The sequence below is a fragment of the Anopheles aquasalis genome, chromosome 2, assembly GCF_943734665.1.
Source record: "Anopheles aquasalis chromosome 2, idAnoAquaMG_Q_19, whole genome shotgun sequence".
Classification (NCBI taxonomy): Eukaryota; Metazoa; Arthropoda; class Insecta; order Diptera; family Culicidae; genus Anopheles; species Anopheles aquasalis.
Window position 1 is genome coordinate 67,243,147 of NC_064877.1, and position 17,500 is coordinate 67,260,646.

At 48.6% G+C, this 17,500-nt stretch overlaps 3 protein-coding genes across 4 annotated transcripts in view; 2 read left to right on the forward strand and 1 right to left on the reverse strand.

Annotated features, from left to right (window-relative positions):
* Positions 1 to 336: 336 nt before the first annotated feature.
* On the forward strand, positions 337 to 1,718 carry LOC126572979 (uncharacterized). Its single transcript, XM_050232734.1, has one exon. It carries the CDS (start codon positions 346 to 348, stop codon positions 1,315 to 1,317), a length of 972 nt encoding a protein of 323 aa, XP_050088691.1. The 5' UTR covers positions 337 to 345; the 3' UTR covers positions 1,318 to 1,718.
* A 10-nt stretch (positions 1,719 to 1,728) lies between these two features.
* On the reverse strand, positions 1,729 to 4,356 carry LOC126572967 (septin-interacting protein 1). Its single transcript, XM_050232711.1, has one exon. It carries the CDS (start codon positions 4,296 to 4,298, stop codon positions 1,791 to 1,793), a length of 2,508 nt encoding a protein of 835 aa, XP_050088668.1. The 5' UTR covers positions 4,299 to 4,356; the 3' UTR covers positions 1,729 to 1,790.
* Positions 4,357 to 4,519: 163 nt separating this feature from the next.
* LOC126572975 (neuroguidin) overlaps positions 4,520 to 17,500 on the forward strand; it is a 21,150-nt gene continuing 8,169 nt past the window's right edge. The window contains exons 1-2 of one of the 2 annotated variants that reach the window (XM_050232729.1): positions 4,520 to 4,573; positions 5,047 to 5,512. In XM_050232729.1, coding sequence (XP_050088686.1) covers positions 5,504 to 5,512 — 9 coding nt within the window. In that variant the 5' untranslated portion in view covers positions 4,520 to 4,573; positions 5,047 to 5,503. The remainder of the gene's footprint in view (positions 4,574 to 5,046; positions 5,513 to 17,500) is intronic. The other variant, XM_050232728.1, reaches the window with a different exon arrangement.

The window sequence follows — 17,500 nt, forward strand, 5'->3', positions numbered from 1 at the left end:
CTTGCATCGTTCTTATTTTTCCACCGTTATTCGAAATTTTAAGTGACGGCAACACGACCTGCAATAGCAAAACTCGTTAAAAGCGGAAATAAATAAAAAAATGCAATGTTTTCATCAATGAAATGGCCAGCCATCGTGCTGGAGGGATGGTTAGTCGGCCTGAAGCGGAAGTCAGTCCAACCCTCATCACCCTATGTAGCGTCTTGTAGTCCTTTTGTTTGCTGGCGCGGTTAATGACGAAAATTCGAACTTTTGATACGGCATCAAAAACTTTTGCGCAGTGTAGAGACAGTCTCAACTGCCTATTTTGCGCCAAAAACAAATCGGTTACGGAAAGGCGCCACAATGCCGCTCTTAAATATTGATAAAAATATCCTTGATTCTATGAGGAATTGCATAGTTCTTATCGAACCAATCGAAACCGATAAGCTGAAGACTGTCCCAAGTGTCGAGAACGTGCCTCGTAAAAGGAAACCCCTTCAATCCATTGATCTTTTGCGCTTACAGGTGGTCCTGGAACCGTTACCGCTGACCGAGTTGCTTGGTGGATCCTCGCTGAAGAAGAGAAAGAAAGAACCGATCGTCCGGAAAGTCGACATCAAACATGAGCTGGAAGATGCCAACAAGCTGTCCATGATGAGGTTAATCCAAGAGTACGAAGGTAAAGATCCGGATGAGTTTCTGGCGTTCTGTAGCAACCGGATGCAGCGAGAAACCTGTACCAGCGCGACACTCCTAACCATCGAACAAGCGGACACGGATCTCTGGCACGAGCTGCGTAAAGGACGCATCACGGCATCGCGCATGCACGAAGCCTCACGCTGCACTGTGCGCAATGGATCACTGACAAACAAAATTATGGGCCTTTCGTCGGGGTTTTCGTTGGCGATGAAGCGCGGTACCGAGCTGGAGGGACAGGTTTTGGCTGAACTGCAAAAGGAGTTTCCCTCACTCCGACCAACCGGTCTCGTGCTGGATCCGGCATATCCGTGGATGGGCGCATCGCCGGATGGGATTGCCGATGAGTTTGTGCTCGAGATCAAGTGTCCCTACACGCCGAAGACGTACGCTTGCTACGTGGACGTAACCAAACTCTCGAAGAAATATTTCGCCCAAATTCAGCTGCAAATGCACATGACCCATCGGACGAAGGCCTTGCTCGGGGTAGCGGCGTTGGATTTCGAAACGACCAAAAAAGTCTCCAAAGTGTGGATTGATTACGATAAGGAGTACGTAGCAAATATCATGGAAGACTCGCTCGCGTTTTGGCGTGAAGCGGTGTTCAAAGCAATGCTGCGGAAATTCAATAGAAAGTAAGATCAACTACAGCAAAATATTTAGCCAAGAAGCTAGGTAAACTAAAGTGTAGAAACTCACAACATTAACTTTGACGAAGTTTAAAGTGTACAAATGAATTGTTTCACTAGAGATACCGGGGATTCCTTTCCTCATTGTTGGACAAATAGCGGAATATGACGCCAACGCCCTAGTTTGGCGTTGTATTCTCTCACCGGTATACCCTTTAGCCTGAGGAAAAACGAATAGTTGAAAGTGAAGAATAGAAGAGTATTCTAGCAAAAATGTAAATTAACGAAGGTCACTGAGACTCCGTTTAGGAAATATTCCATGTTCAATTTGAAATCGAGGCAACCTATGATTCCTGCACGTGTTTCTGTTATGCTCTGCTAACGAAATTAAGTAAAAAAAATCGAAAACAATGTCCCTTTTTCATTCAGATTGTGTTTATTAATTGAGTAATTACTGATTTACAGTGACCAACCGAGAGCAGATCAACCCGTAACGGATCGTTCGAGTAAAGCAGCCAGTGATATCGGTGTCCAGTTGATACCGCCGTCCATGCTCACGATGCAAACGGAGCGATCAATGTAGCAGAACAGTTTCCCCACACGGTACACCTGCTTCCCCAATTCCCGCCGACCGGGCATCGGTGCAAAGATGATGCCCCGTTCGGCGCACTTTTGCGAAACCAGTTCCTTGAACTCCAGCGTCGGCGATGCATCAACGTCCAGCAGAGTGGGAGGCTTCGGTGGAGGAGGAATCGGTTCGATGGGTACCGCTGCGGAGGGAGCCGGTCCGTTGCTACCGACGCCAACCGCTGCACCGATAGAACGTTGCATCAGCTCCAGTGCTTTGCGGAAACTTTCCTTCACGTTTGGTTGCCGCACGATGTCATCGGTGAACTGCGACTTCCAGCCCTGATACCAGCGCGAAACGTGATCAAAGTTGGGCGCTTGATTTAACCAAATCACCAGTGTCTGCAGCCACTTGGGGAAGAAGTATTTGTCGAGCATGTTGGACATCTGGAGCGGCGATATCAGCTCGTGCCACTCCCAAACCTGGTTAAACACTTCCAAGTCCTGCTGCAGTGGATTGATGACGACCTCGGTGAGGCGCAGCTCCAGCTTGGGAATGATGTTCTTCGTGAGGAACACCTGAAGATCTTCCTCAGCGAACACGCCCTTCCACGGTGTGATCATGGCGCGAGCAGAGCGATCCTCTGGATGCCAGGCCTTCAGTGCCCGGGCCAGCTTATCACGAATCATCGTGTACACGGCTGTTTCCAGCTTCACACCCAACAGATCGACCCACGGATGGATCCAGCTGTGTATTGGCACAGTGTCCGTAAGCGGATCCCACTCGACAACGGCGGTCGCTAGTTTGGTGAGAACGATTTGCTCCAGCACGTTATCCAGTATCCAGGCTGGCAGGACTGGAGCCCAGGCATCCAGCAGAGCTATCATGGGTGTTGGAGTTCGCGGATCCCAGCCACTAGCAGCCGCTCGAATGCTGGGAATAACGCCGGTCCATACGACGGCCGAATAGGGGTCGAGCAGGCTGCACTTGGTCTCTGAGTTTGTGGCACCCAGAATCGAGCGCCAGCGCTTGAACAGCTCCACATGGCGTGTTGGATCGGTAAACGGAGCCCAATCTTTCAGGCGCGTCGCTATGAGCGGCGCTACCACACCGGCAGCCAAATCCGAGAGGCCAAATTCCGTACACTCGGCCGGATAGTCCGTGTACAGACGAATAAAAATCCTTTCGCAGTCTTCCAGCTCGACCGGCTTACCATCGGCTGGTTCTACGAGTGCACGCACCAACTCGAGGGCTCCGTCGAGCGTCTTCAAGTACTGTTCCTCGAGACGCGCGATCCGGATGAGACTTTCCTTCTCCTGCACCAGCTGTTCCTCGCGATCTTTCACCTCACGTTTTTGCTTATCGATCGCGATAATGTCCTGTTCGCAATAGTCCACCATCAGCGAAAGATTGTGCATCAGTTCGGGCAATGCAAAGTGCGTCGTCTCTGCGGTCGCCTTTGGTTCACTGTACAGCTCCTCATCCGCTACCCTGGCTTGGCCGAGTGCATGGTATCCGCTGAGGACACGTTTCTCCGGTCCCGTCATATCGATCACCGTCACTTGGCTCAGCTTGGAGCTTTTGTCGAATGGGGCGTACGTTGCCGCTGTCTTTTTGCCTTTTTCAATGACATCCTCGACGGTTTTGTAAAAGTAGCGACCCTTGTCTTGCTTCCCTTCCTTCGCTTTGCGCCACTGTTGCCCTTCGTCGGTTTTCTCTCCTTTTGGCTCGTCCTGTTTTAGCGTTTTTTGCTGCTTGGTATCGGCCAGCGTCGTTTTCTTCTCGGGTCCGTACGCACCGATCGCTCCACGGCCTTTCCGCAGATGCGCCTCGACCGGGGCGGCGATACCCTGCAAATCTTTGCCTAACCCTTTGCCAGGTTGATAGCCCATCTGTAGCAGCAGTTTCGCTCCGATTCCACGCGTGTGCTGCTCCCAGTTGCCGAGGTTTTTACCGACCTTTGGTGCCGGTTTGTTAAAACTACGAAAACCGGCCATCGACCGCAGGTCGGCCGCGGAAGGTTTGTCATCTTCCGATTCGGAGGAGGTGCTACCGGTCGAACCCTGCTTCTTCCCGAGCTGCGGTCTCGCTCCATCCTCTTCCTCGTCGCTATCATCCTCGCTGTCCTCTTTCTGCTCCTTTTTCGGTTCCTGTTTCTTTCCCGACTGCTGGATACCACCGGCGACGAATCCGATCGGTGCCGTATAATCCTTGGGAGCTTTTCCCACCATCCGACCCCGGCCACCACCGCGCCGTCCACTCGAGCTGCCCTCGTTCTCATACTCGTTCTCCGAGTCCGAGCCAGCCCAGATACCGTAGGTCTGCTGGTTTTTCGTTGCCCGCCGACCACCGCGGTTCGGGTTGAACTCGTTGGCCAGATCGTAGTCCGTTATCTCGAAACGCTCGTACTCGTCGTCGTCCATCGTCCTTTAGCACCTTTCTGCAACGGTAGGGATTGAAAAGAAAGGACTTTCTTCACCAAAATCGGGGACCATTCGCAGATAAAAGATTGTTGATTTTTGTGCGTTTTGTTTTGATTCCACGTTCGTGACAGCTTGGTCGTTTGAAATCCGCGTCGGTGCAAAAGATTTTCTTTCCCAGTTTGACAGTAGCAGGCTTTTTTTATTGCTTTGTTTACATGCCATACCTCGTGGCATCGGCTACTTCGTCGTCCTGGATTCGTGTCCTTTCTGATTCGGTAAAAGTTGCTGCTGCTGCTGCTGATTTCCCTTGGCAACGGGGGTAAACGAGAGAACGGCCAAGTGCATCGCGTCTGACCCCTCTGTTCCCGGCACTCTAGCAAGGACGAATTGTTCGTGGGCCGCAGGAAAAAAACGGCACCCCACTACGGGTTCGCGCGGTTCCGGTCCCCGTTGGTATTGGTGTCGGTTGTATGTACACGAGAGAAGTCCTCGTTCAGAGTCCTTGCTGCAGGAGTCCCGCTGGTTTCATCGGTCCACGGCGCGTACGCGAAACTGTCGCCGCGGTAGTTGAAGTTGAAGATTTACGCTCGACGGTTACCACCGCTGGTGCTGCTGCTATTGCGGCCGATTGGTTTGGTTGCCGGAAGCCGGTTGCTGCAGAATGTTAGGCCAAAGATTGTGAACACTTTTTCCAGCTCTCCAGGGATTAATCATCGTTATCCTTCGTTAATTATGTCCCACAAAACAGTCCCTTCAGCAGTGTTTTTGATTTTTTGGTGTTTTGTTTAGTTTCCCGAGCAGTGTGCTTCCGGAACTGCAAACTGTGCGATCAGCTAGTGGCATACCCGGATTTATATCATCTATTTGCACCGATAACAGTTGCTCCCGACCAACCGTAATAACTCTGCAACTCTGCTCAGCAAAGAGGTGAAACGCTAAACCTCGTGCCGTGTCGAGGAAACCGGAAACCGTGCCGTGCAACTCAGCATACCGTGCAGTTTTTACGCCTAGTTACGAGTTTAGTGGAGGTAAACAGAAAGATAAACGCATCGACCTACCACCCAGTGTACAATCAGAAGGCAACATCAGAGTGAAAGGACAGAAGTCGTCAGCAGCACAACCAGCAGCAGTTCCGGACCATCAACGGTGAAGGTGGTGGAGAAAGAATAAAAGGGACAAAATCCGACGAAAGATACATTTCCACCATGGTGCAGGTAAGTGAAAGGACAGGCGACAGGCGATTGCGATATGATAGGAAATTCTAAAAATACCGTTCCGTGTACCGAGTTGCGTTGTCGTCCTTCCATCCTCCGTACCTTCTTCATACTTCCCTTCGCTTAAAGATCGCGACTTGGTCCTGCGGATGTATGTGAGGGTCCCTCCGATTCTTGGCTAGCGGATGATGAATTGTATCGCACCGCGCTAGGGATTGCATCCGGAGAACGGCGTATTTCGTGAGGGGATGTCGAAAAAAAAAATCTCCCAAAATCCACCGGGAATGGAAATGGTCCGCGGTGCGCGGTGATTCCCCCCGTTTGAGTGAGATTTTATGCGACCCAAGCAAAGTAAGCTGCGTCATATCTTGGACGAAGGACGAACGTTGCCGGCTGCTGTTGAATCTCGGCACACGGTCTACGGTTTCACGTTTGTGGTCCGTCCTGATGTGTTACGACTGCGCTCATAGACGCTACAAGCGCTTATCATCAAGAATTAATTGTGAAATTACAAGAGTGAGCACTGCTTATGCTTATGCTTGGTGGCAGGGTTCTCTCTTCCTTCAAAGGTATCTAGGCGACTAGTCCTTGGATACTACTTTGATGACACAAACAAAGTGTTCTTTAAAAAGTTATCAAAATTGTATAAAGCGATTTCAAACTTCAAGTATGAATATGGGAGCAAGATCACGATAAAATGAGGTTCTTTTATTAATTTGGTGACCTTAATAACATTATGAAGCTATATTTCATTCTTAAACTTGAGATGTATGATCATTAAGTTAAAATTAACGTGTCTGATTAACCAAAGAAATACATAACTAGACTTTCGAATGTCATCATTCGCCCTGATTCGGTCAGCTGTATTAAAATCCGCTCCACTACCCACTTCCATTTGAAACAATCTTGTAAAATGTGTTATGAAAAACGGTATGGTCGCATGATTTCACCAAGACCGAGAGAGAGAGAAAAGCAATCCCAATGCTCCGTAGAGTGCTGTGCGATAGAATTTTTATTAAACTTTGTCCCTGCCGCTCCTTGTACACCGGGATTGTGAATTTACGCACAATAGATGCAAGGGTGGTGCTGTTGGCTAGAGGACTTACCTCAGCGAAGGACCCTAGCTGGTTTCCCTCGTAGGGTTCGTTACGCACACAATACGTACCACGGTTGTGTTGTTTCGTCCAGGCTCGCCGGATCCGTTGGCGATGTGCGTTTGGAAGTGGTTCTTACGCGCGCACCACACGGTCGGTCCCTCGGCTTTGGGCTTCTTGGAAACCTGCTGCCAGGACTCTCACTCGCTCTCGCTTTCGGTCACTGTATCCCGTTCTTTCATCTTCTAAATCTCGCGATGCATCGGGTTGGATCGGGTTAGGTAGGATCGCAGCACTCTTGCAACCCGTTCCTGGGGCGGATGGTGGTGGTGGTGGTGAGACTCATTTCATCATTCTGTCCATCTCTTCTCCATAGCCATTCCATGAAGGTGCTGCGGGTAACGAGCAACAAAACCCCAACCGAAAAAAAGTGCCGGACCTCGTTTCTCTCCCATTCATCCACCGGTACAGCCGCACCGTCCCTCCCCTGCAGGCCTTTCCGTTTTCGTCAACATCCTGGGGCGCTAACGAGATGCCGGCCCTTACGCAAACCTACGCAATAGGTGCGGAGCTACGCAGAATTTGTTGGCCGAACGAGCTGCTGGCTTGCTCACTGCCCCTGTCCTCCAGCTGATGGGATGCGGATTGTGCAACTCGCGGATTGGGCGCACTTCGCCCTAGCCGTGGCCGAAAACGGGACACACGGTTCCAGGGTTCGGGGACAATACGCGCAGTACCGCCTTGTTGGTGTGCGTGGGGGTGCGATGCTCAAACAAAACGGTGGCCGAAAAAATGGCCGAAAAAAAGCCGTAGGGACATGACCGTAACAGATTGGAAAATGTCATACACAGCCAGCAGCCCGGCAATGGGACGGTTGGCTGTATCCGAGTAGAGAGAACCATCATCTCACCGTCCCGGTGCAGGATATACGCGCCATACGCACTGCTTTACGGCCCGTATCCTGCCAAGGCCCGTGTTTGCGTGTGCTTGTGCGTGAGAGGAGAGAGAGCATCCATCCTGTGCACATCTGGTGATGCGGGGAAGGGGAACGACTAAACAGAATTCCGGTCGAATCCCACGACACGAATCGCCCATGATAACAACGTTGGGTGAATCTCTGGAGCGCAAGCTATTAAGACAAAGTGCTTGCAAAGTAATACATTAACGTTACTGTCCACTGCTGTGGTCATGGCTGGTTGTACGAAATTTGCTCAATTATATCTAATAAGCTGTCTGTTACTTGTTGGTTTTTGTGATAAAACCGGATACTAATTGCCGGAACCAGTTGTAAAATATAGAGTGCGCCAACAGGCGGTACCCTATGTTAAAGATGAATAACTCTGTCATTTTTCAACCGATTTTAGAAAATAAACCAGTTTTATTTAGGTTATTCTATGCCATTTATTGTGGCATATTCAAAATAAGATATCGATCAAATGGACGGCTTCATTCAAAAAGCAACCTTTTCTGGGGCATTGTGCATTGCATTTGACAACATTTAGGGAGTTATTTTTGGCTATTTCAGCTCTAATATTTGCTAAGCCTTACTTTTTAAATAGACGCACAGAAAAAAGGCCGGCGCCGTCAAACACGGCGAACGAAGAGGCCACTCCATTGCACAATCACAGTTTTGTCTATTGAACGATTATTTTCAATGTAAAGTGTGACAATTTCAGTCCGCTCTTTTGTTTATTTGGTCTTTTGTTCGCTCTTTTGTTTTATTTTAACGTAAAGTGATCTATTACTAAATTGGGACAGGCTGACGTTTCAGAAACTGGCCTACTTGTCCAAATCGGCTGAAAAATGAGAGAGTTATTCAACTTTAAAATAGTGTACTGTATAAACTCAAATGCAGATGAAGTCCTTCTGTATTTAGTGAAGTTTTGCCAAACCGTTTATTTTGCTTGTTGAGGACACGTTGTAGAACAATGATTACATTTTGGTGAGAATTTAACAAATACTAGTCCGTTAACAATAGTTTGTTTATTTGGGAGCGATTTGTAAGCATTGAATTGTATCAACATTTCGCTTGAAATGTTCGGGCACAATGTGTCGTATATCTCGTATTTCTTAAATAAATAGTTAGTTAAAAAAAAACATAGTTCATTGCTGAAATCGAATTTGCCAAATTCGCCATAAATAGAGCTTGTTGGTTTGAATATTAAAGCCGCACTATCGTTTGATACTCCCTTCGCCTTTTTCATCTCAGGCACCGTGGGCGATTCTTCCAGCGGCCAATGAACTCAGTTCCCAAAATCCCCTGTGGACGCACCCCAATAGTTTACAAAACTCTCCGGTCGTCCTATTGCACTACGCACCCTCTCGACCCTGCCTCGAGAAGGGATTGCGCAGAAATGGAAGGGTCCCGTTTCAGAATACGAATTCAGGTTTTCTTTCGCATTTTGTTGTCCATCGAAGAAAGCACAACTGGTGCCGACTGTGGTGCATCTGCTTTTCATCTCTACGCCATGGACGTGAATCGACTGTCCCAGTCGGTGTTTCAACGCCACTTTACCTTCAACTTTGGCTGCAGATTGCAGTGTCCGATGTGCAAAAACTCCCGTTTGCAACTGCATCGCGCGCGCGATGGTCGTGCAGCTCGCGTATGCACTTCTGCGCGTTTCGAGGAGTTCTAGTGTCCGGGCGCTGGTTTTTTGTTGTTGTTGCAATCTTTCCGCTTGTCCTTCGGAAAGGACGCTGGGAGTCTGGCCCATTCATGGGATGCATTAGCAGCAGATGAAAACAGTTTCGCGATTCGCGTGTCGTGGTTCCCTTCATCTTCTTGGCTGCCGAGGGTTTCACAGTCACTTTCTTACCCTCGGCAAAGCGCTAGAGGAAAGGGCTGTGGTGCATCCACTACTAACACTAGTACGCTGGCGAAAGTCCAAACTCTCTCCCCTCTCCCCTATCGTTACTACTATACGCCACGGTACCGTTTCGCGTAAACGTGGCCAAGCGATGTTATGAATGAAATCGTCGACGTCGTCGCCGTCGTCTTCGAGGTAATGTAGTGGATTTGCGCACTAGGTGAAGGGCGAGGACTGAGTTTCTTCCTTTACTTCACTTTTTTCCTGGTAGCATTACTGGTTGTAGATGGTGCTATCGAAGAGATGTGAATACCCATATGATGCGACACAGTCTCGTTGTTGGACTTGGGGAAAGTTTCGACACATAAAGGGGTATAATGTTTGTCAAAACCGATGTTCGTGAGGTCTTGTTAGTTGATCGGTATCTCTTCGTCAATCTGTTGACACTAATCGTTTTCCAAATTTATGTTTTAAATTTGTTTAGCGCAAACAAGAGTAAGTATGAGAACCCTTTTGTTGCGTCACCTTCTTTGGTTTATATGAGAAAATCTTTGAACGGGAGAATAGAACTTGTATACAATTATATTTTATATCTTTCAGTGTTTATAATTTTTGTTTAATAATTTAAATAGTTCTTCGTATTTTTATCGCATCGGCATTACTCGCATCGGATTGTTCCAGCTGAGAATAACTTATGTGCTTTTTCTTTCTGTTGATTTTGTCTATTTCATCTTTGTCTTTCGTTGAAATTGATATCACAATATTCCTCTTCGATTGCTATTAAAGAGGCTTGAAGATGATACTTTATTCAATTCTTTATTTCATAAATTCATCGCTGCTACTTTTCGTTTTAATTCAAAATTATAACATAACATTACAAGTGTTTCATCTTGTCTTATATAAACATGAAAAACCATAATTTTTGCTTGCTAAAAACGGCTCGCTTGTACAAATCTTCTAATTTCGAAAACGGGACAAAGAGTTATTATAGTTTTATAGTGGCCGCCAACCCCATTGCTCCCAGATTGTCGGAATACACTCTTGCTGCCTTTGCTTTGAAATGTGTATCCGCTTGTTCACCATTATTCTATCGGCGAAACATTGACCGGGTGGTCGTTTGATTCCTCTCCCGCGCTGCGCTACTGCGGCTGCTGATGTTGGCCGGAGCAATAGAGTTTTCAAAATTGCAAACAACCCCGTCCACGTCCACGACAAAGTGAAAAAGGGGCACGATATAAAATATTTCCCTTGTGCCGCCTACCTGGGGGAGGAGGGAGTGGGAGTAGGGTGGGTGGTGGTACGTACTGGTCGGAAAACATGTCATGTTTCATCAGCGAGACAACAATGCAAGCGCGCGCTCGCGCGCCTCCTGTTTGCAGTTGGTGCGGAGTTGCAAACAAATCGATATCGTCCCCCCCCCCCCCCCCCCCCCCCCCCCCCGGACCGTCCCTCCGACCGGGGTCTAGGCTCGGACTGACTGACCATTACTGCTTCCTGGGGGGCGCAGGCTCTCGAATTCGTTTCGTATGCTTGCCCGCTCGCTGGCATGGAGGAGAGGGCATGTAAGGATGCGGCTGGTGCTTGGACCAATCGGACCGGGGAACTGGCCTGGATCAGGTGCCTGCCTGGTACCACCACCCGGAGCATACGCGCCCACTCAGTCCGCAGGGATGCGGAAAACGGATTCCCCCCTCCCGCTTCTCCGCCGCCCCCCAGGATTCCGCGCAGGAATGTTGCGACACGGAACGCGGAATATCGCGAATACCGCTCGCGCACCACGCATGTCTCTGTGTGCGCCGGGTTTTGTCCTGGACGCGCGCGTTATCGTTTTCCCTTTATTCATTTGAATTCCCGCGTTCCCGCGTCGGAGGGCGAACCGGTCGCCACTCTTTTTCTTTTTCACTTTTTGTGTTTCATTATGCAATCAATATTTATGCAGTTTTTGTGCGGTGTGTGCGGCCATCATCCTGCCCGTGCTTGACGCTACACTGATGCTGCTGCTGCTGCTGCTGCTGCTCCTGGATTCGCGCATTTTCGCGAACGGTTTTTCATTTGACCGCGTCCCGCCGGCCAACGCCGCGTCATCATCAATGCAATTGCTTTCGCTCGGGAAACGCACCAACCCACGCACCACACCCAGGGACTGTTGGCTCCGAGATATGTGCTCTGCGTCGCACACCATTGCGTTTGGATGGAACTCTGGTGCGCGGTGCACCAACCGGACACACAATCAGACATTCATGCCGGCCCGCTTTTGGTGTGTCCTGCACCATGCACCATGCTCTGCATGCACTTTCACGCTCATTGATTACATTCGCCGCTGCCATCCGCTGCTGCGCCTCCGTATATTCAAAATATTTGCGATGATGGTCCCAACGGACGCCAGACATACCAGCACGACCACCTCTCGGGGGTGATGGAGCACGGGATTGCCTGCCTGCCTGCCTGTTTTTGTTTTCCTTCCATCGGTAGCCTCAAAAATTTGTATATATATAAATTCATATAAAAATGTATATATTTGTATTTCCGTATCCTGGGGTTCCATTGGTGCGACTCGCGACCGCGAACCGTGAAACGCTGCTACGCTGCGCCACATACGCACATGAAAGCGTCCCCCCCCACCCCGGGTTCACCACATTTCCGTCGAGTACGAGGATCGATACTCGAGAGAGCCCGTCGCGCACCTCCATCTTCCCGGTTGTCCCGGTTGTGGCAGAAACGAACGCGCTGCAAACTTGCCAATTTCCTACTCGTGTGTCGAGCACCGGATCTTCGTCCGGACCGGGTTCGAAAACATGGAAAAACAATAAACAAAAATCCTTGCCATATTAATTCGGCAGCCCCAAAATTAAATGCACCGAGTGGTCCTGGTCAGCAGGACGTGGAATTAAAAAAATATATATTGGATCGCATGCATGCGTATGGAGGAGAAGAGGGTGGGGGGGGGGGCGGGGGGCGCGCCGTTCCGTTATTGCACACGCATGACGCTCTACGCGCCTCGGTCGTGCGCGGATTGGTGCGCGGTTTGTTTGATGAAAAGTATGAAATATAATGCTGCTCACGTCGGTGCAGCGGGCGCTTTTATATGTGTGGCGGGCCAGAGGAACAGGAAAAAAAATCGAATTTCCACGCAAAACAACCACAAAGGAGGGGTAGAGTAGGGTGGTGTTCGCGAATGTTCGCTGAATTCGCGGTGGTGCTTGTGGTGGTCATTCGAACCCAGGCAACACCCCACCCCATCGGGCATGTTTCGCTGGGAAATTCCAATGTTGTATGTGCAGTTTATAATATATCGAAAGGTTTTCCCTCGCCTCCACTTCACCAAACTCGCTCACCCCAATTCGGCAGCTCCAGCATCTCGCTTTGTTTTCACTTCGACTACCGGGGGTTTTCTTTTTTATGGTTCCATGCGCTACTGAAGCGAGAGCGCCCGGGTTTTTAACGATATAGTATTATACATATAGTATGTATATTGGGTTTGGAAAATGATTAAAAAATGTTTGCCTATTTCGCGTGGCATTTGCTTGGGATGGAGGTTTGTGGAGTGGCTGCGGGAATAAAGGGCTGGGCTGGGCAATTGTGTGCAGTGCAGCGTGCAGCACTGGAGATGGTTGTACGCATTGTACATTTTTCATATCCCTTCCGCCAGCGCAAACAAGCCCTGCTAACGACTGGAATGAAACGGCCGCGGAATGTGCATCCTTTGTGATAAGCGCGGTGTGTGGAAGGATGCGCGTTGTCGATGCGTCTGACGTGAAGCGATCATTATTATTGCAGCTCTCTGGACTGGAAATGCGTTTTTATTCCATTCCATTCCGGAAGGTACCTGCGTTTCGATCGTTACGGTAAATAATATATATAATTAACGAAAGATAAACTCGTTTGGGTGCGCAAGTATGCATAATGGAACTGAACTCAGAGAGAGAGAAAGAGGGAGCTAATAAAAAACGCGCCAGCAAATGGATATGCATTTCCGTGTCCCCCTCTGTGCCTTTAATCAAGCGCGATGTGTTTTCGCTGCATAAATGTGGGGCATGTGGACCGGAGATTGCATTCTTTTTTGCCTTTAGTTTGTTGTTTGCTTTTGTATGCAGCGGAATTTTGAGTGCACCATAAATTATCGCGACGAGAAACGTCACGAGTGAATGCATTTTTTAATCAATGTCGTGTTTTCTGATTAAACCGCGGGGATGCACTATACAGCTCTGTTGCCGTATCAGGGGGGGGGGGGGGGGGTCGTTGCGGATGGTACCGAATTCATTTGATTAATGCTTGCAATTTTGCTGCAGGTCATGCGCAAATTTTGTTTTTTTTTTCTTTGCTGGTAGGGAATTATTCTAATTATGTTTAATCAAAAGGCTGCCAATTTACCAATTTGAATTTTTTCAGTGTTGTTTTTGCTACATTTATTTTATTTGATGCGAGCAAACATAAATTTTTATGCAAGGATGCTGTTCTGAAATTATGTTATATTATATTTTCAATGAGAAACAGTGAACAAATATTTGGAAAAGCGTTGCTATTTATTATATATTTTATAAAGCTTCTTTTAATGAAATTTCATGCATTTGGTCTAATAATGAAATTGTATATACCATACATGAATGAATATGTTGTCTCCTCCGGTATATCAGACCTATTTTCAATTATTACAAGCGAATATGTTATTAAACATGGTATACCAATGCCATAATTAATGCCCAAAAAGCTAAGAATTTATATTATACGTTATCGATATTTTAATATCAGAACATTCGATCATTTTCCATGAAATGTTATGATTATTTCCAATGAATATCAGTAACCTTCCAATGCAGACAACATATATTTGCGATATTGGAAGAAAATAATATAAAAGAAAACATCGAATCCCCGTTCGTTCGTTGCCCTTTGCCATTCTTTCCATTTATATTATTTCAGCACTTTATCATCCGTTGCACATTTCGTCTCTGGTCTGGTAACCAGCATGATGTTGTTATTTATTCTGTGGATTGAATTAAAATGGGCACCACCCACCAGACAGCGGGAGCACCACTGAAAATATTGAACCAAATGTTTCCCCGAATATTTTTGGCGAAATAAAATAATTTAAAAAGCGGAAGCTTCCCCCTTTTTCCCGCGGAATCCAGCACGACGAGAGATGAATATGTTTTTTTGAAAATATTTTGACAATTTTGGCTACCAAAAAAAAAGAATCCTCGTGTGCAAAAACACTGAAGTGTACTTGCTTGGTGGAGAATGAAACCCACTCCGGTCTGGCGGTAACCGTTGGTAGTAAATACAATTTCCATTTTCACCGGTAGCATCGGAGAGCGCCACTACTCGCTTCCTGTTTTCATCTCTTGGCGGTCACATTTTGTGGGATAGAAAAGGGATGATACTGTGGCTGACGACCGCCGGAGTGCGCTATTGTGGCAAGGACGACAGTATAGATGCACCTGCGCATCTCGGCTATCGGCTATCGATCACCAATGGCCCTCTGGTAGATTATTGATTTCTAGCTAGCGGCATCAGTTCGCGACCCCTTGGAAAGAGCCAATGTTGGCGTATCCGCTTCGATCTCGCTCGCTGTCCCGTCGACCTTTGCCGACCATTGACCACTTGGGGCATTTTCTCATCTGAAGTTAATTTCCATTTAGCGGTTAAAAAGGGGTGGACGATCTTAAAACCGCACACAAAAACGAATTCTTCTTGAGTGCTGGAACGCGCTGGACACGGTCGACGTGATAAGGTAAACAATGGGCACCCGACGGTCCGCGACCTCGAACAACAAGAGGCCTCAGGATGCGGCCCTCGGTTCACAAGGATCAGCTCCTTCCTGGCTGTGTTCAAAAGACCACAAGCCTACCGGTGGCCAGGCTTGGCAGGAAAGGATGATTGAATTGGTTCCTTTCCGCGCTTCCGCGCACAGGACGTAACAAGATGAATCTGGTCGTAACTAGTGCATGATGCATGCATGCATGTCCTCGAGTGCTGCTACGATGTCCATTCGTGTGCCTTCGCGTTCTTTGATCCCGTTCACGCACCAACCTGGAGACGAGCGTGTAGAGGTGAAGTAGGCGATTGATGCTAACGTTGCCTGTGCACTGGAGAGCCTATGCAACCTTCTCTCAGCAACCATTGTGATGCTGCTTCCGGTTGTGCGACGTACAGCGATGGTTTGCGATGGTTTTATGCTAACGCACCTGTGGATAAGGTAAGGGAATAAATGGGGAAACCATTGTACCTGGTGTCTTTAGGGCAAATGTAAGAATAGAAAAGATAACATCGACTTATTAGCGGAATCCAGGGGAATCCATTTGGAATACAGGCAGATCTTTTATCCACACTGTTACTCAATTATGTGAAGTGAAACAATGGCAAAAGCTAGAGAAGGTAAGTAGCTAAAATAGGAATATATTTTTTTCAATGTAATAGAGTAATTTATGATAGTTTTCTAAACAATCTTCACCACTCATCCTAACGACACTAATGGAATGATGAATCAGCTCTCGAAGACAGTCCACAGACAGCTCGCAACGAAAGAAGCAGACGAGGGAAAGGGGTACGTCCGCCCGGACCATCCATGGGGAGCTTTTCATTTGCGTACACCGCCACCCGGTAAACAGTGTCAATCGATTGTGCGCCAGAAGTGCCTCCGCGCTGCGAGAAGCGAATGTGGTGCACACACTTCACGCCACCATAGTGGAAGTGGGAGCGAACACACATCCTTTTCGCTTCGGCGGTCGATGGTTTGATTTGTGTGCTGCTGCTGCTGCTGCTGCTCTGTCCATCTCGCTCGGGCCACCAACGCATGGATTCACCACAGCACATAGTGTAGTGCGCACCGGCCGCGAACGCACATTCCTCAGCATCTCGCAGTGGACGGGCATCGCCATCGCGCCAAAATCATCAGCCAGAGCATCATCGTCATCGATACATGACAGCCGAGCCAACTTCGATGCACGTTCGGGCTGTTTCGGTTCGATTTGCTTTTGCAGGTTTGGTGCAAAAATCACCTGCTGCCAGCCGGAGCAGGAGCCCAGAGCAGGAGTGGGAGTCAAAGCCTACGCGTTCTACATAGGGGGTTCCGCCCGATGGTGCATTCGTGGCGATGATGCACGTAGCGTGGGACGGATGGATGGATGGATGGATGGCCGGTCGGTCGGGCATTTCTGGTGCCGCCAATGGTTCTCTCGCCTCTACTAACTACCTTCCTGGCGAGCGGAGACGCAAACCGGCCATATGCAGTCCAGCAAAAGAAGGATACCGTTTTTGTGTGTATCTGTGTGTGTTTTTCATGATGGAGCGGACCTGAAGCCACACAGAGGCGAGGCCACCAAACCCCCTTCCCCCCGGACTATGTGGTGCATGCGGCTGCGATAGCACCGCGGCATGTGTATTGTGCTTGATATCAGCCAGCGAGTCCTGCAAGCACCAAAAGACAAAGTGAGAAAGAGAGCAAAATGGAGAAAGAGAGAGAGAGAGAGAGAGTACTAGCGGTCCGTGGGTCCGAAAAACCGACCGCTCCAATTCAGCCATTTCGCAGTACTTTTCGTTTTTCCAGTTTCCGCGTTTTTTTTTGTGTGTGCTGGCCAGGAGACGGCCGACCGATGCCATTCCGCCGCACCATTCGTCGATATGGATGGATGTGGGTGGCGGAGTGGTGGCTATTGCGCCATTCTTTCTGGTATTTGTTTCTCCCGTACCTTTTTCCCCGGTCCGGGTTTTCACGTTTCGTTTCGTTTTGTGTTTTTTTTTCTCGTTTGATTCGCCATTCGCGTGAAGCATTTTTTCCGCTTTTCCTAGGCGCCCCGAGTTTTCCCGGGTTTTCTCCCTTTTTGGCTACGAATGCATGCGGCAACAGCAGCACGTGAAAGCTCACACTGGCGTCCGTTCGGGTTCCATACACATGGTTTCTCTTGCCTGCTGCGTGCATGCACACGGTCGTCAATATTCGAAGCCTCGATGGTCACCGGCACACCAAGGTGAGCGTTTCGAGCATGATGCGACCAACCAGTCTCCAGCCAGCCACCCGGAGCAGCAGTGTGGCAGAGCTTTTACGGTTTCCTGGTCACCGTCGATGCAGTGCCAGCGCCGTTTGAGCG

Coding starts and splice junctions, on each gene's coding strand:
- LOC126572979 (XM_050232734.1), top strand. CDS start 346: ATGCCGCTCTTAAATATTGATAAAAATATCCTTGATTCTATGAGGAAT.
- LOC126572967 (XM_050232711.1), bottom strand. CDS start 4,298: ATGGACGACGACGAGTACGAGCGTTTCGAGATAACGGACTACGATCTG.